The 26,468-nt window shown below is 52.2% G+C and overlaps 2 protein-coding genes across 2 annotated transcripts in view; both read left to right on the top strand.

Annotated features, from left to right (window-relative positions):
• Positions 1-25,798, top strand: part of KCNH4 (potassium voltage-gated channel subfamily H member 4) — a 42,120-nt gene extending 16,322 nt beyond the window's left edge. Inside the window, exons 16-19 of the mRNA XM_027516866.1 lie at positions 421-4,019; positions 20,716-20,969; positions 22,431-24,346; positions 24,876-25,798. Coding sequence (XP_027372667.1) covers positions 421-816 — 396 coding nt within the window. The 3' untranslated portion in view covers positions 817-4,019; positions 20,716-20,969; positions 22,431-24,346; positions 24,876-25,798. The remainder of the gene's footprint in view (positions 1-420; positions 4,020-20,715; positions 20,970-22,430; positions 24,347-24,875) is intronic.
• On the top strand, positions 3,908-25,799 carry RAB5C (RAB5C, member RAS oncogene family). The gene is made up of 6 exons (XM_027516870.1): positions 3,908-4,019; positions 20,716-20,969; positions 22,431-22,582; positions 22,788-22,910; positions 24,253-24,346; positions 24,876-25,799. Exons 2-6 carry the CDS (start codon positions 20,804-20,806, stop codon positions 24,989-24,991), a joined length of 651 nt encoding a protein of 216 aa, XP_027372671.1. The 5' UTR covers positions 3,908-4,019; positions 20,716-20,803; the 3' UTR covers positions 24,992-25,799.
• Positions 25,800-26,468: the final 669 nt, after the last annotated feature.

The raw sequence follows: 26,468 nt of genomic DNA, 5'->3' as shown, positions 1-26,468 counted from the left end.
GGTGGGGCCCAGAAATCGGCATTTTGACAAGTTTTTCAGTTGATTCTGTAGTTCCTGAAATTTGAAAAATGCTGAATAGACACTTGAGCTCCTGTGATGTATCACCTGAGAGTAAGCCTGCGTCTGTCACTTCACAGCCGTGCAGCTTCTTTGAGCACGTTCTTCTACATCTTATAAAAGTGTGTGCGTGGCAGGGGTGAGGGGGTGGGAATAGCAATAGCTGTCATCCCAAATCCTTTTTTGGAAAGAGGCTGGGGTATTTACATCTAGACAAAAATAACCCCTGTCCTGTCTTCTTCGGAGGGTGGCCACGAGCAGAGAGTGGATATGAAAGCACTTTGTAAACTGGGGAGGGGAGCACACCTCGGGGGGTATTGACTGTTGTGGCACCTGGGAGACAATGTGATGTGTTTTCAACAGATTTCCCGTCTCAACCGAGAAGTGTCTCAGCTTAGCCAGGAACTTCGACACATGATGGGCCTGCTGCAGGCCAGACTGGGTCCCCCGGGCCACCCAACAGTCTCAGCTTGGCCCCCACACCCTCCTTGCCCACTTCAGAGGCCTCCGTGCAGTTCTCCTTATATGTCCGGACCACCACCTGGCCTCCACGATACTACTCGGGCTGAGGTCCACTGCCCGGCCAGTGTGGGGACAGCAGAGATGGGGGCTGCCCACCCTGACCTGAGACCCTCTGTACGGTCCCCCTACCTCTCCGAGCCTGACCCTCTGGGACCCTCCCCAGTGCCAGAGGCCCCGCCTTCGAACTCAAGCCTCATGAGGCACAGCTTCCGGTCCAGGTCAGACACGATCCACTGACAATGGCCACGGGCCCAGGCCTGTCTGGGGTGGGCGCTGCTGCCTGCCGTCCAGGGAGGGGCTGGGCCCCTTGGCCTCCTGCCTTGGGTCAGCAGCCACCAGCGGGTCTGGTTGGCTCTGGATTCTCTGACCTTTTTTAACCAAGTCTGGTCACTTGTGACTCTTCCCTTTTCCCAAACCTTCCTCTATTCTCCTCTGTGAGGGGAGCCACCTGAGGCCATGGAACCCAACAGGCATGAGATGGACCGCAGTGCCCATTAAGCTGGGCAGATGAGATGTCTGGCTTTCTCCCCAGGACCTGGAGGCAGGTAGAGATGGGGGTGGGGTAGGGGAAGGGCCCCAGATCCAGTCTAGGAAATGAAGACTGAGGAAAGAGCAGGCAGGATCTTGGTGTCTACAGCAAGAGATTCCAATGCGGCAATGGCTAGTAATACTGTGAGGTCTTTTGTCCCAGCCCCCAGGTCTCTGCTGGAGACGGGAGTCCTAACCACTGGGAAGTCCCCTGACTGACATATGAGTAACCCAAGACTTCTCAGGCCTCCCACCATCAGCCCAAGGTGGAGGGGCTCACTTTAGTCCACAGCCCACATAGGAAATGAACCAATGATATTCTTTGACTCGCACAGCATTTTTTTTTTTCCAAAATACGAATGAGTTGCCATATTCAAAATCAGGAAAGTTCACATAAAAATCCAGATATTCTGGGAACTTCCCTGGCAGTCCAGTGGTTAAGACTCCGCACTCCCAATGCAGGGGGCCCTGGTTCGTTCAATCCCTGGCCAGGGAACTGGACCCCACATGCTGCAACTAAGACCCAGCACAGCCCAAAAAAAAAAAAAAAAATCCAGATATTCCAGCTTCTCTAAACAAATTACAGAGATCTGGCAATTCTGGACCAATATTGCACCTGGCAATAATTAGTTGGTGGGGGCGGGGGGGCTGTCCTCTTTGGATGAGGCCTGCATCCTCCATGTCTTTGCAGTCCCCAGGTTCCTTGATCATTTCCTGACACCTAGCTAGCTTCCCTCCTTTGAATTCTTTATCTGATCTCTGTTGGTATCTGAGTTTGTAATCCCTGCCTTAGAGTGTGCTTCCAGGTTCCTTTGCCCCAGTGGGTGCCTTTCAGGTCAAGTAATGTCTATTTCTACCCCTGGGCCTGGGGCCTGTCCACATCTCTGTTTCTGTCTCTCTGCAGGCCAACACTGAAAGTGGTCTCTTCTGCTGCCAGCAACCTGAAACAGTCCCAGCAGCACACCTTCCCCTCCCCCACCCCTAGACCTCAGCCATGCCTGTTCTCCCCCTTCCAACATGGTCTCACTCAGGGCCTTCTCGAATATGCACCCTGGTTTCCAGCTCTCCTTTACCACCCACCACCCTGGGCTCACTTTTGGATAGGAAATAAACTCTTTTATTTTTGTAGTTGCTGGCTCTGGCTGTTTCTGGGGGCTGGTGTGATAGCCCCAGGGCTTTGGAGGAGCCTACATGATAGTCACTCCCACACAGTACCCCAGGGCCCTGTTACTGTCTCTGGGAGGGCAAAGGTGCCAACCAATCCACTTGGCACCACATTCACGCCACCAGGAGCCCCTGGGATGAGGCAGAAACCTTAATGAGTCACTATGGGCCTGTTATACCCACCCTCCCCCCAACCTGGTCAGAGCCACAGATTCAGACACAGTGTGTGGGAGGGACAGAGCCCTGACTCAGGTCCACCTCCAGCCCTGGAAAGGTGGCCCACGGGACTCCCCACCAATCCTGCAGTAACTGATCCTGTCCTTCTTACAGGCAAGGTACAGCAGGGTCTGGAGGAAACACTTGTCACCAATCAAGGACCTGCTAGGAATCTCACTCTGCCCCATCCCCTCTGCTCTCCTAAGCTTGTTCCTCCTTCTGAGTTTTCATTACTTTGATGATCACTGCAGGGGTGGATGTTATGGATGCTGTTAGAAAGAGGCACCCTGGTGACCAGTTGGAACTAGATGTGGGCAGTTTTGTGGCAGGTTGTCCCAGAGAGGTTGCCAGGTCGATTCTCCAGCTCAGGCTCCAAAGTGTGATTGGTGCTGGCTGGTAGCATAGGAACGATGCCCATAGCTATCTCTGGGGTGAGCTTTGATTCCATACAGTTTTTGAGTAGTGTCCCTGGGGATGGGATGCAGAAGTAGAAGAGATCCTGGTTTGTGTTGAGGCGTCAGGGGGTGACGGGGGGAGGGCAGAAGCAGAAATGGTCCTGATTCATACTGTGGTGTTGTTCAGTCACTAAGTCATGTCCGTGTCGGACTCTGCAACCCCACAGACTGAAGCACACCACGGGAACAGAAAAAACAGAAATAGTTCTGATCCATATGAAGAGCAAAGTGGGGCAAACAGAAGTGGTTCCGATCTGCATTTATGGAAGGATGGGGAGAGCTAAGGCAGATGTGTATTTGGCATCAGAGAACAGAGCAGGTTCTGGTTGGGGAGGGGAGAGGCAGGGCAGAGGCGGAGGTTGGGGTTGAGCCAAAGGCGAAGCGTCCTGGTTAACAGCTGGGCAATAGAGCTCTTTCCACCCAGTAGCCTCCAAAGAGCCCTTCTGATAGCGATTCCATTATCTTCCCATCTCAGACTGTCCCTAACAGTCGGGCTACCAGAACTGACTTGGCCTTAAAGCGCCGAGAGGCTTCTCTGGGCTAGCGAATGCTGAAGACTGGTCCACGCAGCCTCACGTGCGTATTCACTCACACCATGTTTTTCCTTTCCCAGTTCTGCACACACAGCCTTCTGCCCTGTCGCAACGCTCTGCCACTCGACTCCCCTCGGGGTGCCAGGAACCCGCGATGACGCGGTCGACGGGCCTGGCCTTAAAAAGTTCCCGGCCGGGCTCCGCCTAGCCGGCAGCCGGCTCCACCCTAAGCCTAAGTCCCTGGCTGCCACCAACTCCTCCCAAAGCTGCGAACTACAAGTCCCGCCATCCTTCGCGCGCTCTCTCCCGCCTCTCCCGCACCCTAAGCCGGCGCTGCCAGTGAGTCGGCCTAGAGTACCTCCCATTGGTCTCTCTGCCCTGTCAGTCACCTGAGAGTACTGAGGGGCGGGTCAGAGGTGGAGATCCGGATCCGGAGCGGCTGAAAGGCGGAAGTGGAGGCCGGAGCCTGGGACACCGCCGGGGGGAGAGGAGCGGAGCCTGTCCGAGCCCCGGCCCCAAGTAACGCCGCCGCCCCGGAGCCGCCGTGAGTGTGCCTGACCTGGGACCCAGTGTCTCTTTCGTGTTGAAGCCTCTCCAGGGCAGCCTTTCCTCCCGCCCAACCCTGGCTTAGGGAGATACTGATCCCTCCCCCGACCCGTAGCCCCTTCTTAAGGGACTCCCCAGGCGTCGAGCCAAAGCTGGGGGATCTCTTCTTTCCTCCCCTTATCTGCCCTTCCTGAAGCTTTGGAAATCTCTGTGGCTCTTCTCTGGCCTGTCTGGTCCGATTGTGGGAGGGAGAGACCCTAAGTTCCTCTCCCTCTGCTCCCAGAATTGGAGGAATCTTTGTCAGGTGTGAAGGATCTTGTGCCCCTTCTCTTTTAGAGGTAGCCCGGAGTGTTGTCTGTCGCCTTTTTCCTGCCCCCCACTCCCCATCCCACAAAAACAGTTGTCCCTCCAGCCCTGGAAGAATTTTATCTCGATTTCCTGGGGCTGGGGCGGGGTGGGGGTGGGGGTCCTGGGTGAGACTGCTCCCACAACTCCTTAACTTCCTCTGTCTCCTGAAGCCAGAGAGCCACCCAGGATCTCAGCAGAGTTTAAAGTCTTGATCACTCTTTAGGAATGAGCTGTCTTCTTGTCTGGCCCCTCAGCCCCTGTCCTCTAGTGTTGTTCTCTTGAGTGTATCGCTCACTCTTCCTGCCTCTGAACAATTTAGCTGATGTTTGCTCAATCCTAGCTACAGATCACATAGATCAGGGTGGCTCTGCCCATTCATTATCTTCTCTCTCCCCTCCTCCCCCCCACTTGCTGGAGTCCCAGCCCTGTCCTCCCAAAGCACGTGAGTGGTTCCAAGCTGCCTCAGAGGGGACTGCTCCTCCTGGGACTTCTGTCTGTTGGTCTTTAGGGAAGAGGGAAAAGACCAAAAATAAGGAGTCTGGAACTAAAGAGTCCTGGGCTATCTCTTTCCCATCCCTATACAAGCACACTCACCTCCTTGATCAACAGGTCTCACCACTTGTAGTCCCAGGGTCTATTTCCATTCCCCTCTGGGCTTGATCACGTAAATCGTACATTGCAGAGAATTAAGTTGAGATCACAGTAACACCTCTGGGTTCTTAATGTGTTCATTTTTTGTAGCCCAAGGAATTCCCACGCGTGCCAGAAAGTGCTGATTTCTCCTAGCTTTTCCGAGAGATGGCCCATACTGACATCTGATCCTTGTCCACTGCTGAGGACTTAGGTGTGTGAAATGGCTGCTGTCTCAGACCAAACTGGGAGGTTCTTTGTTATGTGGCCAAAGTACAGGCCTGAGACTGTACCTTAATGAGTGCAGCCTGACTCTGAAGGCCATGACTGACCCTTGCTATCTACAGTGGAGGAAGGGAGGGAGGCATGCAATCTTTGGGAATTTCTGAAGCTCTTCAGTGTTCTGGGCCATCTTTACTGCCCTTGGATGCTCCTTACAAGTATTCCAGTTGTTTTGCCTTGAGATCTTTTTGACCTCTTTTGGACAGTGTCTGACTCCTGCGAACTTTCGAGCTAGACCTAGGATGCACTTATTTCATTTTTTATTGAACAACAAAAAAACCTTGTTAGTGTCAACAGTCAGGTCACAAGCTCTCTCTCTGTCTCTCTGAACTTCTTTGGAGGTTGCTGGAGACTTCTATGACCAACCTAGTTTCTCTAGTCTGGCCAGTCTGTGTTCCTGAGGGGCAAAGTCAGAGAAGCTGGCTGCTTGCTGGCCATTGGTCTCTGACCAAACTTACCTCCTCAGTATTGGGGTGTAGTTTCTGGAACTCTGGGAGTCCCAGGATGAGGCTGGCTAGCTTTCTGAGGGGACCTTCTTTGTCCGGGCTTGGTCTCCCAGCTCTGATTCTAAAGCAGGCTTCTGAAGGAGAAGCTCTCCCTTTCAGAGACAGGAAGGCATTAGTGCCCTGGGTTAGGCAGGCACTTCTGTCATCCAGAGATGATAGAGTCCCAGCAGAGATCTGACACTGCTTGGCAGAGAAAGGGAGGGCTGTGTGTGCGACAGAAGCCCATCCCCTCTGATGCCCTTTGGCTCCTGTCTTGCCTCTGACAAACAGTAGGCCTTTTTCTGCTTTAATACTGTGGAAGGGTGGTAACAACTAATTTTTTATAAGTCAGTTTAAAGTTGCCAAGTTCTTTTCACATGTGTTCCTTACAAGAGTGCTGGAAGATTGTGGCACTTGTATGTCCACTTTAGAGACGATGCTGAAGGAACTTAAGTGGCCAGCCTTGGATTACACAGTTGGAAGAAGGTTGGACTGGGTCTGTTTTGGGATTTGATGTGCCTCATCTTCCCTAACAGCGGGTCCTCCTTTGGCCTGTTTTTGGAAGGAATGGACATTCGGATGGGCAAGCCGTGGCCCAGGCGCAGACCCTTTAGCATCCTCACCAGCGACAGCCTTCTCTGAGTCTGGTTTTCCTCCCCACCCTCACCCTGCCCTCCTGTCTTCTTTCACCTCTGTTTCTGGGGACCATGGCAGTTAAGAGTCTCAAGTCAGGACCCTTCAGGGTCTGAGAGTTCGCGTGCATCTGCATGCCATTAATTTCTTGGGAATCTGGAAGTCATGATGGCTGGAAAATGAAAGCAAAAGTGAGTGGACTCACGGTCCCTCTGAGCAGGGTGAAGGGCGCAGAGAGCTGGTGGAGCTGGCCTCTGCTTAGCCTCCCGATTCTCCTCTGGTGCTGCCTGCTGTTTGCAGTGGGAAGAATGTGGCTGTCCACCAGGGGCTCCTTTCACTGGAGTTTACATGGAAACACAGAATAAGGTCAGAAATTTAAATTCAGCCCCACCAACCAAGTACTTCTCAGAAGGACCCTTCTTCCTCTAACCCTTGCCTGGTAAACAGAGGTGGTGTGGTGGGGTGGAAGGCATGAGAGCTTTAGAGTCAACCAGGCCTAAGTTGTCATGTGGACTCCCTCATGTACCAGCTCTGTGGCCTTGGACTTGTTACTTGACCTCTCTGAGCCTCTCTTTCTTCCAGTAAAATGGGGATACAAAATATCTTGCCAAAGTGGAAACAAAGAGGACAAAGAAGTTAGTCTGTTCCCTGGCACAGAATAGATACTCATAAGGTCCATGGGGTTTTGAAGGTACATCGTAATTTATCCCTAGGATTCTAAGTCAGTGTTTCTGCCAGTTTTTACTGTGATGCACGGTGCTTGGCTGGATGGTTGCCATGTTGTCTTGTTCCGTGGATGGGGAACAGAATTGATGTGGGTTGTGTTCCCATTTTACAGAAGAGAACGCTAAGGCCATGATTCTGCTCCTCCCACTGGGGGTCCTCAGACCCACTGGATACTCAGAACATGGATCTTTGCATCTCCTAAGCAATTCAGTCTTACTCAGTTTTAGACGTTTTTATACTCAGACAATCCTGAATCTATTATAGATTGGAATGCCAAGTTTGCATATATTTAAGCTAAAACAGGAAACTTGAGGACAATATTTTCGTTGCTGCAGGCTGCTTTGGGTTCGATTCCCAGATTTCTGGGCTTTTGCATTTTCTCTTGCCTGAGTTGAGTCAGGGGTACTTTTGAGAAGTATCACTTCAGATAGGATTTGTAAACTAGGATGTCCCCCAACCCAGGTAATAGTGCTTTCAAGAGCCTTGACAGAGTAGAACTGGAGTATTTCTTTTTTTTTTTTTTTTTTGGAGTGTTTCTTAAGTCCTCTGCATTAATAGCTTGGTACTGTAGAAGGTTAGTTTTCAGAGTAACTATCCCATCTCCTGTATATAGGAACAATCATCCAAATAAAAGCTACGTTTTTGAATCGTGCTTCCTGTGTGCAAGGACTGACTGACTGGATTCAGTCCCCAGGGTACGGTGGAGTGAGTGGCAGAGCAGGGGGAAAGTTGAAAGTGTGCTCGGGCCCTTCCTCACCCTGTCTCTGGGCGAACTGTGTGCTCTTCCCTTTGCATGGAAGGCCCTTCTCCGCTTCTCGCCTGTGAGCCGCAGAGCCCAACTTTTCTCTCAAAGCGCAGCTGGAACATCACTTCGCTGTGAAGCCCTCCTCCCCCGAGGGAGGCTGAGGGCTTTCCTCTTGCTTCTGCTTTCCTTTCATTGCTTATGGTCTGCCTCCTTGTCTAGCAGATGAGCCCCGTGGAGGCGCCAGTCGTGTCCTATTCTGTCTCTGTGCCATCCTGGCACCCAGCGTAGCAGGCCCCCCACTGTGGTTGTCCAAGGAAAGGGCAGACATTCAGACCTGCCCTTGAAGCAGATGGCAGCCCGTTTCCTCTAACTCACCCAGCGAGGATGCGGTCAACCTGGGATTCAGGCTCACATCCCTCTGATTCATTTCTTCGTCCAGCCGCCACATAGTTGCTCAGAGATAGGAAGGCAGACAGGTGAACGGGATGAATGCTACAGCACAGGTGACAGAAGGGGCAGAGACAGGTCACCAACTCAATTTCTAGAGGGTAGAGCTGTCCGGATATCACGTCCCACACAAGGTTTCATCGGGAAAGAGCATGGCCGTGGCCATCCGTGGTCCACTGACTGCCTCCCAGCGCCCGCACACCTGGTCGCTGTGCCCCTGTGGCTGTGTGTGGTGGTGGGGCAGTGCTGACCCCAGGCCAGGGTTTGGCAAGGGTTGATGGAAGTGAACTCGGCTCTGGTCCCTGGGTCCTCGCTTGCACGTCTGCACAAGGCTCATTCTTGAGTAAGAGTGGGCCTGAGAAAGTGGTGTTGGCAGAAAAGTTGCAAAGGTCCTAGAGTTTTTGCCCAACTGCACCCCCCACCCCTGCTCCCACATGGCTTCCACTGTGATTAGTATCTTACATTAGTATTGTACATGTGTTACAATTAATGAACCCGTTATGCATTATTATTAACTAAAGTCCACAGTTTATTCACAGTTGCCTTTTTTATAAAAATTAATCGCTTGGTTGATTTGGCGGTGCCAGGTCTTGGGTGCGGCACGCGGGATCTTCGGTCTTCACCGTGGCGTACAAGCTCTTAGTTGCCGCCTGTAGGATCCAGTTCCCTGACCGGGGATTGAACCCGGGCCCCCTGCATCGGGAGCGTAGACTCTTAACCACTGGACTGCCAGGGAAATCCCACATCTCCCTGGTTTTTATCTAGTGTTCTCTTTCTGTTCCAGGATCCCGTACAGGACACCACATTACCTTCAGTTGTTAAATCTCCGTAGGTTCCTCTCAGCTGTGACGTTTTCCTAGACTCTCCTTGTTCTTGATGACCTTGACAGTTTTGAGGAATATTGGTCAGATATTTTATAGCATATCTTTCGCTTGGGACTGGTCTAGTATTTTCCTCATGGTTATACTGAGGCTATGGGTTTTGGGGAGGAAGACCACAGAGCTAAAGTGCCATTCTCACCACATCATATCGAGGATGCGTACGCTCTGCGTGATTACCACTGCCAGCATCAGCTTTGGTCGCCGGCTGAGGTGTTTGTCGGGCTTTCCCACATCATCATCTTCCCTGCCCCTTTTTGTGCTCTCCTCCTTGGAAGGAAGCCCCTCTGAGAAGTCCACACTGGAGAGGAGGGGAGTGAGGCTCCTCGCCCCCCGGGCAGAGGATCTACGTGGGTTGTTTCGAATTCTCGTACACAAAAGATCTGGCTATCCTCCCCCATTTATGTATTCAATTAGTTATATCAGTATGGACTCATGGGTGTTTATTTTACACTGAGGTTTATAATCCAGTGCTACTTCATTGTTCAGGTTGTCCCCGCTTTGGTCCCTGGGAGCTCTTCCAGCTCCCTTTGACCCACCCCCAAGGTCTCGGAGTGTTTTGGTTTTCATTTTTGTAAGCACTTCCTTACTTTTTGGCGCCGCAAGGTGCTTCAGGCTTACCTTGTGTGTTTCCTGCCCTGGTCCTAGAATCAGCTGGCTCTGCAGGGCCCCTCCTTTTTAGCAAATGCTTCCTCTCAGCTGTGTTGATATGGAGTTATATGGTTGGGCTCAAGTTATTTCTCCTCTTAATGGTTAGTCATAGTTGCTGAAGCCTCCAGGGGTAGGTGAGGTGGAGCGGCACCGGGGAAATCCACCCCGGGAGACTCCTGGGAGCTGACCCCAGTGGCCAGCAGCTGCTTCTCCATACTTCTCCTACCCTCTGCCTGATGCTTTTTGACTGAGCCCAGAATGGTCGGATTTGGTATTTACTTTGGAGTTTACTATCCATTTGGAAGGATGAGGTTCATAACCATTCCTGTATTTCAGGTGCTAAGTTCTCCAGCCAAACCTTCCAGAACTCTTGAGTCTGGTAGGCGAGTCCCTGTGGTCCAGGCCAGCATTCTATTGCTGTCATTCAGAAACAGACCTCTCCTTTGGGAGGGCTTGCACAGGGTTTGTGGCTCCAGGCAGGCTCAGGGCAGGCTGTCAGTTTGAGCTGTGATCCTGAATCACTGAATAGCTTAAATCCTTCCGTTGTACTGTCATCCCTCTGAAGATGGGTAACCTGCTGGAAACGCTAACTTGGGATCCGAACAGGAGTTGGTTTACAAGCCTCTTGCCTTCTAGTCATAGCTGCACGTGTGACCCCTTCAGGTGGCTCTGTCAGAAGCATCCCAGGCGTGCGGGCGGGCGTGGGTGGCCTCCGAACCCTGGCTACTCTCCTCGTCATCAGACTGCTCTCTGCGCGGCTCTGAAGGCTGTGGTGATTAATGACACCAGTTACCAAATCTCTAGCATTTGCAGCCTGGTGTTTTAAAAGGAACTCTGGTGTCTGTCAGCTGTCCTAGCGCTGTCCCCTCCCCCTCTCCACAACTGAACTACTTCTTCCCTTTCCTGAAAGAGGCTCTGAGATGGAAGGAACGCCGTTTGGGCTTTACGATGTTTCATGTTGTGGGACTTTTATTTTTTTTAAAGGGTTCTTGTTTGCCTGGTTGGGGGCTTTCGCTCAGTGTTGATTGTGGTGTTTTTTTTTTTTGGACAATGGTGGTGGTCCCCACCCTCTGTTCTTCTGGCTTTGGAAGTCAGTCTCCAGAGAATACAAGGTTATGGTTGTTTACAGGACACAGGACATCAGCAGTGAGCTGGTCCTTTTTCTCAGGCACTGGGGGAAGTTGTTGTCTTAGTCCATTTGGGCAGCTGTACAAAATTACAGCAGACTGGGTGACTTCCAAACAAAGAAATTTGTTTCTCATACTTCTGGAAGCTGGAAGTCCAAGATCAGGGGCCCGCACAGTTGGGTTCTGGTGGAAGCCCTCTTCCAGGTTGCAGACTGCCCACCTCTGGCTGTGTCCTCACGTGCTGGAAGAGGCAGGGGAGTTCTCTGGGAGTCTCTTTCATTAATAAAAGGGTACTCATCCCACTCATGAGGGCTCTGCCCTCACAGCCTCACCTCCCAAAGGCCCCACCTCCAAACACCATCCCAGTGGACATTAGGGTTTCAACATAGGCATTTGGGAGAGGAACAGAAGTATTCAGAGTTGAGCTGTTGTCCTCCTCAGCACACTCTCCAGATGAAGGGCACTGATAAATGGGGTCCAGGAAAACTGGAAGCAAAAGCAATACGTGAATAAATAGTGTTGGAACGTTTGATGGAGGACTCCTCTTTGTTGGGACCTCCCCACCACAAACGTTTACAGGGAGAGCTCTGCCTGCATCAGATCGCCCTCAAGCCCTTGGTTGAGAGTCTTTTGTACATCCTTTCCCCAGCAGCCCGGGAGATGGGTGGTACTAATCTCTATTTTGCACGTGAGGAGGTGGGTTCAGTGATACAGTACAGACCCACCCTAGGAACTGGCAACTCTCAGACTTGAAGTTTGTCTGACTCCAGCCCTGGTGCTCCTCACCCCTGTGCAGATGGGACCTAAGAGGTTCTATATGGAGTGCGGAAGCGTCTCTTCCTCTGGGCTATGGCTCTGTTGAGGGATACGAACCGTATGGCAGATGGATGTGTGTTGCAGCCTTGAGCTACCCCATTCGCTCGCCAGACCTAACCAGTTTGTATGTGCATCGCAGGCTCGGTTCACCACACTGATGAACACCCACTGTGCGTCAGGTTTGATGTTATGTGCTGTTTAAACAAAGGGAAACCCATAGTCTGCCTTTGAGAATTTTGTATTGCGATCGTTTCATCTGCAACAGTGCCCTTAGTTTCTCTCACTTTCTCACTTCCAGCCCTCAAGCCCCCAAGTTCTCCAGCCTCTTGCCACCTACCACAGTCATGAAAAGGGGGCCATGAAATAGAAGTGTGATTCACTCATTCAAAACTGTTGAGACCCATGCATTGCCTGACTTCTTCCCCTCACCCATCGACATTTTGTACGACAAAAATTTAACAAAGGAGAGATCAGCCTAAAATACTGTTCTTTGGCGTGCAGGCTCCCTGGAGCAGCCATCATCCCTCAGACCCCACAGCAGGAACTTTGACCTTGTTTCTTGGTGGCTGGGCAGCCTCTGACCACAGCATGTGGGATGTCTGAGCAGGAGGAATTTGGTTTGCTAGATCTAATACCTGATTCTTTTCCCCTGCTTGCCTGTGGAGCATGACCTCTGCCCTCTGCTCTCTGTTGAGGAGCTAAGGGCAAAACAAAGCGGGGACAGTAACTTAAACTGGCTTGCTTTCTTTCTTTCCTTTTTTTTTTATTTTGTTAAGGACAGGAAGGGTTTGTGAGAGGTGTCAGTTTGTATGAGTAGCTCGGTAGGCAAGTGTTGCTGATGACTCTGACTTTCAGCAAAGGTTTTTGGAGTCTTTTCTGGGCCTGGGGCAGCCGTGGAAGCAGCCGCTGTCCAGGCAGGTACTCCTGGCCCCTGCAGAGACCTTCCCAAGACAGAGGACTCGGTGGGCCCTGAGTTGTTGAGATCCTAGTTAGCGCTGTCTTAGGAAATGAACTGTAGGAGCATGAACAGCTCAGACAGAGGAATCGTGAGGCTTGTGGGTTGGCCGGAATCCTACACCCATTCTGACTGGCTTCCACTTGACTCAGACTCGGAACCACAGCAGGTATAGGCTGGGATGAGGGAGGAAGCTGAGGAAGCTTGCCCGGCTCTCTTCTTTGCATTCCACCCAGCCCTGGCAGGTGAAGAGCCGGGGATGGGGTTGAGGGTGGGGAGCCACCACACAGCCTTGGTCCCATCCCCCTCCCCTGTAGCTGGATGCACAGGGGTTTGTGCCACCAAAAAAGCTTCAGACGTCCAGTCGGGCTTTTGCTCGAGGCTTCTTAGAGAGCTGCCCTACATGGGGCCAGAGATTCTGACATAGCCTTGAGGACTGAGGTGTGCCGAGCCGGAGGCCAGGCCGTCTCAGGGAGAGAGTCTCTTAGTGGCAGTGGTAGGCCCGTGCGCCCCAGGGCCTCTTCAAATCAGTACGCAAGACAAGCCTCACCTGGTGCAGCTGTAGGCAGACCCCTGTCTGTCTGGCCTTCCTCACCACCCTGCCACCCAAGTGACCAGCAGAGAACCCTAGCGCTGCCCCTGGGGCCCAGGGCCCTTGGATGGATGGTATGGATGGGCACACTGGCTGGGCCGTGTCAGCAGATCCCGGTAGTTAAGCCCCCGCCCCTCGGCAGCCTTTTTGCCCATGGGCACAGGAAGAGAAGGCCTGGAGGTTTCCATCCAGCGCTGACTCGGCTGTCTGCCTCTCCAGGGAGCCCTGTGGTCGAGGGCTGAGAAAGCAGCTTGGAGATCAGGGAAAGATTTCTTGGGGCTCTTGCTGGGGCCGGGCGCGGGGAGGCCAGGGCTCTGACCTCAGGGGTGGCTTTCACCCAGCTCCTGGCATCTGTGCTGAGCAACACCGCTGACCTCCCCTACCAGGGAGAGGGCTGCAGGAGCGGCCACGCTCTGTCCAGGCTGCTCCTTGGCACGGCTCCAGACACAGGGGAAGGCCCACTCGGTCATGTGTAACCAGGGTGTGAGCCTCTTGGTGTCCCTGCGTGCGGTCCCTTCGGCAGGTGTTGGTGTAGCTGGTGGACCCCGTGCTCACAGCCTCACTGCGGTGCAGGGGTCTAGACCCCAACCCCGTGGAGTCTCCCTGTTGGAAGGGAAGAGGGGAAACTGCTCCAGGTTGAGGGAGTTGGGCGGGCTGGGGCAGATTCCACAGCCTGTCCCAGCAGTAGGGCCCTCCCCTCTCACTTGTCTGAGTCCCCCTCTGGGATGATTTCTCTCCCTTTCCCCTGGATAGGGAGTCACGTGCTGTGACTGTAAAGGCAGCGCCCCTTCCCTCTCCTCCTGCTTCCATCTCTCCCAAGCCCCTTCCTTCCTTGTGGGATGAGACTGCAGCCCTGGCCTGACACACCATCACATTCTGCCCAGATCTCAACCTACGTGCACTGCTAAGCTTCTGGCTTCCAAGGCCCAGCTTCCTCTGTTACACACTCCAGATGAGACTCAGGCCCTCGGTGTAGTGATTCCACACAGTTGCCAGTGGTCACGCAGGGAGGACATGCCTCTCTTTGAGTCCACCCCTAAACCCTTTTCCCTCTGGACTGCTTGGGGAGTGCAGAGAGTCTCCCCGCTGTAACCTCTTTCTCCGCACTGAAAAGACATCAGCGTCAGCTTTTCCCTGAAGCTTTAAACAACCTTAAAATTCTTTAATCCACAATTAAGTACGAACCATAAGTATATTCTTAATATGTATACAGCAGGCATATTTGTTTATGTTGAATCCTGCTATCTCGCCCCTTGTTCATTTGGGTATCTTTGCTCTCTTTTGATCTTTTTCTAATTCAGACAACATTTTTTGGATTGTCTTTACTCTGCCTTTTGTAATACTAAAATATAAAATATTTTATCTACAGGGGAGTTAGATTGGTCTCATGTTTCTAAGCTTTAAGTTTTCATTACTATATGCAAAATTCTGTACCAGCAGCATTTTTAATCTTTTCATTAACATGTAACTTATATACAGTGAAACTTACAAGTCTCAAGTGCATTTTTGCTTGCGTAGACATCCACGTGGGTGTGCCTGGTGGCTCAGTGGTAAAGAATCCACCTGCCAATGCAGGAGATGCAGGTTTGATCCCTGGGTTGGGAAGATCCCCTGGAGAAGGAAATGGCAGCCCACTCCAGTACTCTTGCCTGGAGAATCCCTTGGACAGAGGAGAGCCTGGTGGGCTTCTGTCCTGCTGCAGCTGCTGTGTAGTTGCTAAGTTGCATCGGACTCTCCGTGACCTTGTGGGTTGTGGGCTACAGCCTAAGCTCTTGCCCATGGACTGTAGCCTGCAGCCCCAGGCTGCAGGGAATGCAGAAGAGTTGAACACGATTTAGCAACTGAACGACAGACATTCATGTGTCTACCTCCTAAATCAAGATACAGAACTTTTCCATCCAACAGCGTGTCTTTTTTTTAGTTTGATACAAAACTCCTTTTTCCACAGTTAAAAGCCATATTTTGGTGGCCCCGTTACTCTTGGTGGATGTAGCGGCATTATTAATATTCTTGGGCTTTCTGTCTCTGATTGGGGAGCCTTGCTGGAGTTATAATCCTGGGCTCGGGCTCTGCCACCACCCGGCTGTGACCCTGGGCAAGTCACTTCGCCTCCCCTTCACCTCCTCTGTGATTGTGAAGAGAATCTTTGCACTTTGACAACCAATGAGTCAAAGCTAGTTAGTTAGGCTCTTAGTAGTGTAACAACCTTGCTGTTCACAAGTCCCTCACCTTCAGGAGGATACTGTGCCATGCACTCTGCGTGTTGTTTCATTTAATCTTGTTTCATTTAACAACGCTGTGTGATTGGTGTTAGGTAATACCATTTACTAGATAAGGGACAAGGGACTGAAGCTGACAGCGGTCACTCGTCTGACTTGGCCAAGGTCACTCAGGCTTTAACCAAACCCAGTTCAGTCTTCCAAGTCCTGACTGCTAATAGTGCTGGGAAAGGGTGTGGTACCTCCTGTGGATCTTGGCTCCTGTCTCTCTGGATCTGCCACCAGCTGGAGGCCGGGGTAGTCCTGCTGTGAGTCTGCCTTCTGGTCCTGGGTTCCAGTCATGGTGGTTCTGGTTTTCCCCTGTGCTTTTAAGTCTAGGGGTGAGTCAGCTCCCCTGCTGATCTGAGCTTTTTAGTGTCTTACACCTTAGATTTAAAAAAGAAGTTTGTGTTTATTTTATTTTGGCCGTGCTGGGCCTTCGTTGCTGCTGCTTTCTCTAGTTGTGGTGTGCAGGCTTCTCATCGCAGTGGCTTCTCTCGTTATGGAGCGTGGGCTTGGTAGTTGTGGTGCACGGGCCTAGTTGTTCTAAGGTTTGTGGGGTCTTCCTAGACCAGGGATCAAACCCGTGTCCCCTTCATTGGCAGGCTGATTGTTAACCACTGGATCACCAGGGAAGTCCCTACACCTTACCTTTTGAACCTAATTAACTCTCCTACCTTCCCTGATTTGCTCATTCTCTTTAAGCTAACAGGTTGCTTCTGCTGTCCTCTTGCCCAATTCTCACCGTGTTAAATATTCAGGAATGCTCTTATCCAGAGTAAAGTATAGCTGAAGAGTCACTGGCCAGCACCCCCCAACCCCCAAGGCTAACCTTGAGTAAGCAAGTCTAGAGTCTCAGCCCAGCCTCTGGCCAAAACGAAATCTGGTTTCCCTAATCTGCTCACTATCCACGCTGTGCCGGGACTCTCAGCTAGAGGAAGTTTCTGAAGCAAACAGGAAGTTCGAGAGACACCCACCAGCTGGAATTGCTCACTCTTTACCAGGAAGGACAGAGCATATCAAGTGGGTGACTTCATGGATTAGAGAAGGGTATGGATGCTTGGGGGGAGGGGTGACATTCCAGCAGCATGTGGTATCTTGGAGAAGGCTTCAGGTGTTGGGTAAAGCCAAGAGCCAGTCCCCACCCCCAGCTTGCTCCACCTGTACTGTCCACAGTACCCATCTGGGGGCGCCTTTCTGTCTCTCATTTTCCTCCCTCCTTCCTGTGTCAGCTGCAACTCTTGGGCTTAAATCAGCCACCTAGAATCACTTAGGGAACTTATTTTTATTTTATTATTTTGGGTTTTTGGCCATGCTTCACAGCTTGTGGGATCTTAGTTCGCTGACCAGGGATTGAACCTAGGCTCTTAGCAGTGAAAGCGCTGAATCCTAACCACTGGACTGCCAGGGAATTACTGGGAAACTTATTTTATTTTTTGTTGTTATGTTTTTTGTTTTTTTAATTAATTAATTTTTTTGGCTGCTCCAGGTCTCAGTTGCATCATGCTGGAGCTTTCATGGTGGTGCACAGGCTCTGGAGTGTATGGACCTCAGTAGCTGCAGAGTGCAGGCTTAATTGCCCTGTGATATGTGGGATTCCTTGATCAGGGATGGAACCCGAGTCTCTTGCATTGGAAGGCAGATTCTTAACCACTGGACCGCTCAGAAAGTCCCAAAGAGACTTATTTTAAAAACACTGATTTCTAGACTCCACCCCTAGAGATTCTAGATGCAGTTGGTCAGGCCTATTTTCTAAACCTAGTGGGTGATTCTGATGGGAAAAAGTTTGAGATCCACTGACCTGGTGGCTTAGACAGTAGAGTCTGCCTGCAATTCAGGAGACCCAGGTTTGATCCCTGGGTCGGGAAGATCCCCCGGAGAAGGGAATGGCTACCCACTCCAGTATTCTTGCCTGTGCCTGGCGGGCTACAGTCTACAGCAGAGTCAGACACGACTGGGTGACTAAGCATGCGTGCACTGAGCAACACCTAAGTGTCCAGAGGTCAGAACAGCAGCATCCTGCTCTTTTTTTCCTCTTTCTCTTACCCCCTTGGTCTCAGGCTGGGCTGGACAGCTCTTCAACAGAATTGGATGGATTTCAATCTGAAAGAAGACTGACTTTTACTGTGTCATTTTGGGTTAGAATGCCACCACTTGACTGCACCTGTGGGTAATCTAGCTGCTGGTTCAGGAGGAAAGGTTCCCAGACAGAAGCCCAGCTCAGTGACTTCACCTTTACCACCTGCCGTCTCTGACTTCCCAGTCTTGGGAGGGGAGGGCCTAGGGCTTCCTGGGGCCTCGGAGTATGGCCTTTGCCTGTCTTAGGCACCTCCATGTCTCCGTGTGCCCTTGGTGACAAAATCAACTTCCTCTGTGCCTTAGTGTCTGGGAAGGTTCAAGACCTCGGCTCATGTGATCACTGAGTGGGGCCAGGAAAACCACGAGGCACAGGCCATAAAAAACTGCTGTGTGTGCCTGCTCAGGTGTCTCTGCAAGCGGGCCCAGCATCCAGGAGGGACATGGCCCCGGCCAGTTTGTACTAGGCAGAGCTCCTGCAGCGAGTTGTAAAATGCAGACTCCAGGCCCTTCTCCAGCCTGCACCGGAGCCTCCGGGGGCTGACTGCACGAGTGGTTTTGTTGTGTAGACCGGGTTGAGAACCACTGCATAAAAATTATATGTCTCTTCTTCTGACTTGTTTAAAAAAATCAGAGTTGTCTGGGCAGGTTTGGAAACCCACTGGTTTGATAAGAGCAAAACTTAAGTGTTACCTCTATTTTTCTTGACTTGTGAGTGCTGGTTACCCCCCACCCCAGTAACCCTCAGCCGCAGCTGCTTTGGTTTTCTTGGAATTGCGTCTTCACCTCCTGTTCCCCTTTCCCCACTCATTCATACCTCCTTCTCCAGTGCCCCAGCCACACTTTGTTGCTGGGCCAAGATCACGCATCACGTGGATTCATGGTAATAACCAACCCGTAATTCCATCGTGGTTTCACACTGTCGCTCTCGCCTGGCCCTGGGCAGCTCCTCCCACTGGTGGCAAGAGTACACAGGGACTTCAGGGTGGCTGTGATTGGCAGCCAGAGCCAGCCCTTGCTGGGCCAGCAAACTCCTGCCACAAAAGGAGAGTCTCATTCACCCAGCCGCTCAAAACCAAACACAGAGGGAGGGCGTTGCCTCCACAGTGCCCCCTACAGCGGGGACCGTGGCTGGCATCCAGGTTCCGTCACCACATGCTGGGTGGCTCTGAGCAGGGCAGTTAACACCTAAGCAGCAGGCTATTTATCTGAAAAATAAGAGATGGTTTTAAAGCTTAAAGGAGATGCCGGTTGTGCAGTTGTTCAGTAAATGTCAGCTGTCTCTGAAAACCATTTCATTTGCTGAGCGCTCTTTGAATTCCCTGTTTGTTCAGAACATTGAGAGGAAGGTGACAAAAGAGCGAAAGCACAGACCTGGCCTCGAGGGTGCAGGGGAGGGTCTTGCCAATATCACTGACTGGGGTGAAAGAGAAAGCATCTGAAACTAGAAAATATTTCAAAACTAGCATTTCTTGTCACCAACTAAGGACCCCCCCATACTTCCTTCCGTGTGCTCTTGGGGAATAGGTGGCCCCCACTTCAAACCTCTTTTCCTTTAGAGCCATCCAGAAAGGAAACTCTTGTTCCTGGTTAGTGAATCACTCTTCCTGAAGCTCACTTTTTAAGCGAGTTGCTGGGAGAACTTGGACGTGGAGAAACGATTTGAGGTTGCACAAAGTGAGCCCTTTGTGCCTGCTTCTCACATGAGCGCAGACCACTGCTTCTCACAAACACCCCCCTCTTCATTCACACCCTCTCCTTTGACTGGTGGGGAACGAGCTCCCTGTGCTCAGAGGCCAGTCGGGCTGTCTCGCTCTGAAACCCTTCCTGCATAGACTCTGTCCTGCAAAGGGCAGTCTCATCCAAACCTTTTCTTCTCAGCTTAGGTTTAGATGCCCCACAGAGCCTTCAGGATACAGTACCTACTCACAGAGCTCGTTTCAGACATTCTGTGTATGTTCTGATACCCGTTAGTCTTCTAGAGGCTTCTGGAGATGGGTGCCTCAGCCTTCTTTTCAGTCCCAACCACCACTAACAGAACTAAGATGCCAGTGTAGGAGCACCAGCTCCTGGTGGGGTGGGGGGATACGAGGTCTTGGCTCCCATGTTTGTCTCCGCCCATCCACACCTCCCCCCTTGTCCTCCTCCATGTCGCCCTCTGCCTCTGCCAGTGGAGAATGGAACTGAGGTCTCTATTTAAAAGGGAAATTTGGCAGCCCTTCTGACTGCCAGCAGAGCTGGCTGGCTGCGGTGTGTGTTTGGTTTTGTGTGTGTTTGGTTTTTTAATGTGTGTGAGACTTCTGGGCCATCAGAAATGAGAGAGCTGGTGGGGGACGGGGGGAGAGGCTCAGGAGGAGGGAGTGAAATGAAGCTTTGATTCCAGCGCACAGTCCAGCCTCAGACTGAGAAAGTTGGTCAGTCCTTCTGGAGATGACAGGACAGAACGACTCTTTTGATAACAACTTGCACCTGGCCGGGCCCTGGTCCCCAAATGCCCACGAGGTTGACCGAGCACCTTGTCTGAGAAGCTTTCCACGGGGACTCTCCACTTCCTGGTTGGCCTCACCTCCCACTCTGGCTTTGCCCAGAGGCGGGCTGTGATCTGAGCTACCAGGCCAGAGGTCCATTGTTTGTTGAGCTAGATCCTAGAATCTTCTGAGCCAGTTTTTGGTACCCCATGTTGCCCGTTGACTTACCCGTCAGTCACCAGACTGGCAGATGCCCATTCCTTTCCTGTGGGTGTTAACTTGTATGCAAATGTACGTTTCTGGGGTTGGGAAGTGAGTGTGCTGAGAACTGTGAGCCTAGAGTTGGGAGACCACTTTTCTCTTTACCATCAGATGGTTGTAGGGCCAAGAGATGTGAGTTACAGCCTAGTGAGGGCTCGTGTCCTAACTTTTGGAAGAGTGGGGCAGGACGTAGGGGGGGAGGGGAGGCAGTCAGCCAGGTCGTCAAGGAGGCGGAGGGAGTGACCTATGGTTTAAGAAGGGCTTGCTGGGCCACAGTCTTTGTACTAACCCAGTACTTCTGATCTCTCCCTTATAGTTGGAGTCCTCCTCCCCACTAAGTGCCTCTTTGCATAGCACCGGCCCCTGCCCCCACGCTCACTGGTACCACTACAGCGGGACGGGCCATGGCGGGTCGGGGAGGCGCAGCGCGACCCAACGGACCAGCTGCTGGGAACAAGATCTGTCAGTTTAAGCTGGTCCTGCTGGGGGAGTCCGCAGTGGGCAAATCCAGCCTCGTCCTCCGCTTCGTCAAGGGTCAGTTCCACGAGTACCAGGAGAGCACAATTGGAGGTGAGTGGGCCCAAGGGCGGGGATGGTGGTCTCAGGGAAGTGGAAGAAATGCCTGGGCATCGAGGAGAAGGGACGCTAACTGCCCACAGGCTAAGCATGCCTCAGGCGGCAGCAGCTTGCCTCCCCTAAGCCCTGGGATTGAATCCAGCAGCTGGTCTCCATGTCTGTGTCCCAACAGACATTTAGTGAGAATAATCTGAGAGACTAAAACCGCCTTCCTCCCCTGGTTCTACCTCTTGGTTTACTTGTGTGGCCCGAGGTACACCCCTCACTGACCTGGGACGGGAGGGCTCCACCTGGGTCTCTGAGGATTCTTATCTTCTTACCACAACCAGGCAGTGCGTCAACCCCGGAATGGGGAAATGGCCTTGTGAGTGGGCTGGTGTTTCTGAAGCTGACCTTTAGCCCTTCTTGAGCTCAGAGCCTGTCACTGATTTCCTAGTGATTTCCTGGCGGGTAGCATGTGAGGGTCTGGCCTCAGCCTCCTGCCTCAGTGGCCAGTACCCTCCTCGAGGGGCTGGGGCTGACCTTGGGCTTGAGTCATCCTTTTTCTACCCTCTTGGTTGGTAGGAGGTTTCCAGGCAGCTGGAAACAGAATGGGCCGTGTCAGCAGTCTTCAGCTGCCTCCTCAGCACTCCAGTCAGGAGCTGAGAGGGGGAAGTGAGGCAGTGCCCCAGGCCCCTCAGGGAGGTGTGGGGTGGGTGGCCGCAGAGGGCCAGCTTCCTCCACAGAGCTGCTCGGAGTCCTCTGCTGGCTCTCCCGCCTGCCAGTCGCAGCTCCAAGACTCTTCCTTTGAAGCACATGCACAGGTGCTGAGTGTTCCCCTGCCTCCCCCGGCCAAAGACAGGGTCACTGTGTTCCCTGAAGGTCAAGCCAGTCAGGAGTGAGTCGAGGGCAAAGCCAAGGGTGGCGGCCAGCCGGCATGCCTGGAGGTGGCAGGGGCGGCGGTGGGAAGCCAGTCACCCAGCCCCTGCCTGGCAGTAGCACGGCGTGTACTTCATTCTTCCCCAGTATAGCTGAGCGTGTGAGAGTGTCCTCAGGACACCAAAGGCCAGCGACACCCGTGGGCTGGAGCAGAGGGGCTCAGAGTGTTCTCTGATGGGAGAGTGGAGGAGGGGCGTTGGGCCCACCCTTTTGTGCTTGGAGCCGGGTTTCTCCTGGAATCTTCCTCTCCTGCCCCTGGCTGCTGTCCTTCAGGGAGGGCTTCTGAAATAGCTTCCCTTCTCCTCCCACTCCCGCCTGGCCGGGTCTGAAAAGCCTGTGCAGCCCCGGCCCCCTCGACACACAGAAGCACCAGCTCTGCCTGCCATGCTCAGCTGCTCTGGCCGCCAGCTTGGGGGTTTTCGGTGCCCCCGTCAGCAGCAGGCTTCTAAGCGCCAGCGCCTGGATGGCTCAGCACAGATGTGTGGGGGTGTCTTCTCAGCTCTTCCACACCTGGTAACACCGCCTTCCCTCTTCCAGCGGCCTTCCTCACACAGACCGTCTGCTTGGACGACACAACAGTCAAGTTTGAGATCTGGGACACAGCTGGACAGGAGCGGTATCACAGCCTGGCCCCCATGTACTATCGGGGGGCCCAGGCTGCCATCGTGGTCTACGACATCACCAACACAGTAAAGATTTTCTCTTGCTTCTCCACCCTTTATTCCTGTTTGGGGTGTGGGCACATTTCCTCTGGTGTTGGCGGGCATCTCTCCAGAATCTTTAGGGTGGTGACATCTTAGACACCTGGGCACTGTCAGCTCCAGCCTCTCCAGTGAGCGGCCCTGGACAGAAGGCCCACCCTGTCCTGCTGACGCTCTGGCCCTGTTTCCCCAGGATACCTTTGCACGGGCCAAGAACTGGGTGAAGGAGTTACAGAGGCAGGCCAGCCCCAACATCGTCATCGCGCTTGCGGGCAACAAGGCGGACCTGGCCAGCAAGAGAGCCGTGGAGTTCCAGGTGGGGGACAGAGCAGACTTGGTGGGAGGACAAGCTGGCTCCACTAGGCTTCCCCAGGCTGCTCGGGCTTTGCGAAGGACTGCCATGGCTGGTGGTAGGGGAGCTGCTGTCTTGAGTCCCCTCACGGCTCGAGCACAGCCTAAAGGGAGTGTCGTCCGCCGCTCTGCCTTCTGTGTTCATCAGGATTGGATGTGTGTGTGTGTAGATAGCAGAAGCTTCAGCTTACTTTTTCTATAAACTGACTTTTTAACAAAACAGTAAAAAAAAACTTTTTTTATTTAAACACGTGCACATCAGAAATTTTTAACAGTACAGGAAAGTATATAGGATGAAATTTGGGTCTCTAACCCTAGAAACTCAGTTCCATTTCCTCCAAATTCCTCTCACTTTCTTGTCTTTCTGGAAAATATGCACAAGTCTTGTTGTTGTTCAGTCGATAAATTGTGTCCAACTCTTTGTGACCCCATGAACTGCAGCATGCCAGGCTTCCCTGTCCTTCACTATCTCCCTGAGTTTGCTCAAACTCATGTCCATTGAGTTTGCCATCCAACCATCTCATCCTCTGTCACCCCCTTCTCTTGCCCTCAGTCTTTCCCAGCTTCAGGGTGTTTTCTGGTGAGTCGGCTCTTTGCATCAGGCCAATGAATCTCTTTCTTTACATACTGTGTGTTTTTTTTAACCAGTTCCCACCTGATGGATTTCTAGGTTGTGTGTAATTACAAAAGACTAGAAACAGTGCCGTAGTCAACATCCACATACTTTTGTCCAAGTGTGTGAGTGTATTTATTTGTAGGATAACTTGCTAGAAATATTTTCTAGCCTAGTAATTTTGAAAAGCAAGGGCAGAACTGGGGCCCATGGATACTTGAGTCAGACATCTGCTGATGTGTGTGAGCTGAGAGGTGCTGTGTGTGATGTGGAGAACTCAGAACAGGGCGCCTTAGGCCTGAAAACCGCTGCATTGTCTCTATCGTATGGAAGACAATGTAATCAGGGACAGTTCTCCTGGGTCTCAGCCCCTGCCAGTGTTTCCCTCCCACTCACTTTCTCTGCTGCTAAGTCGCTTCAGTCGTGTCCGACTCTGTGCGACCCCATAGACGGCAGCCCACCAGGCTCCCCCGTCCCTGGGATTCTCCAGGCAAGAACACTGGAGTGGGTTGCCATTTCCTTCTCCAATGCAGGAAAGTGAAAAGTGAAAGTGAAGTCGCTCAGTCGTGTCCGACTCTCAGCGACCCCATGGACTGCAGCCTACCAGTCCATCCGTGCGATTTTCCAGGCAAGAGTACTGGAGTGGGGTGCCATCGCCTTCTCTGACTCACTCTCTCACCTCTGTCCAAATCAGGAAGCACAAGCCTATGCAGAGGACAACAGTTTGCTGTTCATGGAGACATCAGCAAAGACTGCAATGAACGTGAATGAAATTTTCATGGCTATAGGTAAGTTGCCTCTGTTCCCTTCCCCCAGCCAGGGTGTATTACTTGCTTGCTGTCTGTGGGGTCTGTGGGGTCCCTTCATCAACAGATCTTTTACCATTTTTAATATTTTGATAAAATTTTCTTTTTCATCTCTCAGATAAATATAGTTCACTCCAGGAATTTCTAAAACCTGAGCCCAAGTCTCAGGACTTCATTTCCAGACCCTTTATTGTACCACCATCTAAAACTATACATCACCAGCTCCCTACCCACTACTTAGGATTCTTTTTTTTTTTTCTCCTCATTTGGCTCTAGAGTCATCCTGGGTGGGTTTGAATCCTTGCTCTCCCACTTATTAAACTGTGTGGTCCTGGGAGAGTTATTTAACCCCTCTTTGCCTCAGTATTCTGAAAGACCCTGAATGCACTTGGCACATAGAAGTGAAGCCATCAGTATGCTGGGTATCACTGATTGGGTGGTACCCAAGTGGACTTGGCAGAGTGCTGGGGTTTCCTCACAAACACACATCTTCCTGTTCCTCTCCCAACAGCTAAGAAGCTTCCCAAGAATGAACCCCAGAATGCAGCTGGTGCTCCAGGCCGGAACCGAGGCGTGGACCTCCAAGAGAACAACCCTGCCAGCCGGAGCCAGTGCTGCAGCAACTGAGCCCCCCTTGCCTGCCCACTGCCCCCATCTCCTCCGCCTCAATGACCCGACTGGAATCCACTCTAACCAATCGCACTTAACGACTCGGGCCACCACTGGGGGGCAGGGGGAGGGGTCCACCATGATTTCTCCGTATCATTTTGATCATAGGCCGGAGTGAGTTATTCCACCTGCACCTTTCTGTACAAATACTAATTCAATTTTAAGTCTTAAGTCACTTTTTTAATATATATGATCTGCTCTTCCCATTTCCTGCCCTTTCTACTGCTCTCCCCCTCTTTTTCTGCTGGTAGTAGCCACATGCCCCTGTTCCACCCCCACCCTGGTGTGTGGGGAGGCAGGGGTTGGATCAGTTACCCTTCTTCCCCTCTTGCTGACTAGTGGGCTCAGCAGGAGCATCCATATCCTTACTATGTCTGGAGTGTGCTTGGTTCTGGGTGGCGGGGCAGGCCCTTGGGGCCAGGGAAGGGAGAGGCAGCTCTTCCCTCAGCTGGCGGTCATCAGGCTGCAGTGCCCGCCTTACCCCCCAGCTCACAGCTGGGAGAGAACTCACAGCATTACCACAGCATTATTGTGACAGCCACGAACCCATTGCTCATAGCCCTCTTCCCCCTCTTCCTTGGTCACCCTGACCTCTGGCTCTGAGCCCTGTTCTGACCAAATCACGATGATGAGTATTTGGGGGTGGGTGGGTAAGGGGGGGTAGTGGGAGGGAATGGAACCAACTTTTTCTGTATTTTGTATTGTATGTTTTCTTCAACATGTAACCAATCAGTATCTTGTCAATATAGTCAGCCGATCGATCGACCTCCCGCTTGTCTTCCTTTTCTTCTCTGGCAGAGTTTATCAGGCCATAGCCTCTCCAGCTTACTTGAAGTTAACTTCACATGAACCTCTAAATCTTAAACAAAAGCGTTCTTCCCCATCTAAAGTGAGGGGATGTTGGTGGTCATGGTAACCAAGAGAGAGAGGCCAGCTCTAACTGGGTGGTGTGGGTAAGAGTGAGCTGAGGCTGAATCTCACCAAGATGAAAGTTGAGGGTCCAGTATTTGCCTCTCCCCAACACCCTCCAGATTTTATTGGGGCATCTGCAGTCTGTATTTGAAAATAGTTGGTCTCTAAACATCAGAAACAGCCTCTTTGGGGTCTCTTGACTAGTCTGTACTAGGCTGGTGAGGGAATGGGGTCCTCTCACCCTTTTCCCTGAAGAAGAAGGAACACCTAAGACCTTTGGAAACTTGGCTAGTCCTAAGGCCAAGACAGCAGCAGCTCCACCCCAGATCCAAGTCACCTGGTCCCCGGTCTCTCCCGGGGCCCTCTGCTGGTCCCGGAGTTCAGTGATGGTGGGGCCCTTTTGGCTCTCTGCTGCTCCCTGCTGGAGCTGCTGGTCCAAGCAGTGAGCCGAGCTGAGTGAAACAATACTGCCCACGGCCCCTCTAGCTTCCCCCCTGGGCCCGATTTATGATAGACCACCACC

The sequence above is a fragment of the Bos indicus x Bos taurus genome, chromosome 19 (genome assembly GCF_003369695.1).
Source record: "Bos indicus x Bos taurus breed Angus x Brahman F1 hybrid chromosome 19, Bos_hybrid_MaternalHap_v2.0, whole genome shotgun sequence".
Classification (NCBI taxonomy): domain Eukaryota; kingdom Metazoa; phylum Chordata; class Mammalia; order Artiodactyla; family Bovidae; genus Bos; species Bos indicus x Bos taurus.
This window is presented reverse-complemented; position numbering and strand designations above follow the sequence as displayed.

What these genes read in the sequence shown, in the direction of transcription:
- RAB5C (XM_027516870.1), top strand. Translation starts at nt 20,804, where the DNA reads ATGGCGGGTCGGGGAGGCGCAGCGCGACCCAACGGACCAGCTGCTGGG. An exon ending in TCTACGACATCACCAACACA is followed by an intron (nt 22,583 to 22,787) that starts GTAAAGATTTTC and finishes CTGTTTCCCCAG; the next exon opens with GATACCTTTGCACGGGCCAA. An exon ending in AGAGAGCCGTGGAGTTCCAG is followed by an intron (nt 22,911 to 24,252) that starts GTGGGGGACAGA and finishes TGTCCAAATCAG; the next exon opens with GAAGCACAAGCCTATGCAGA.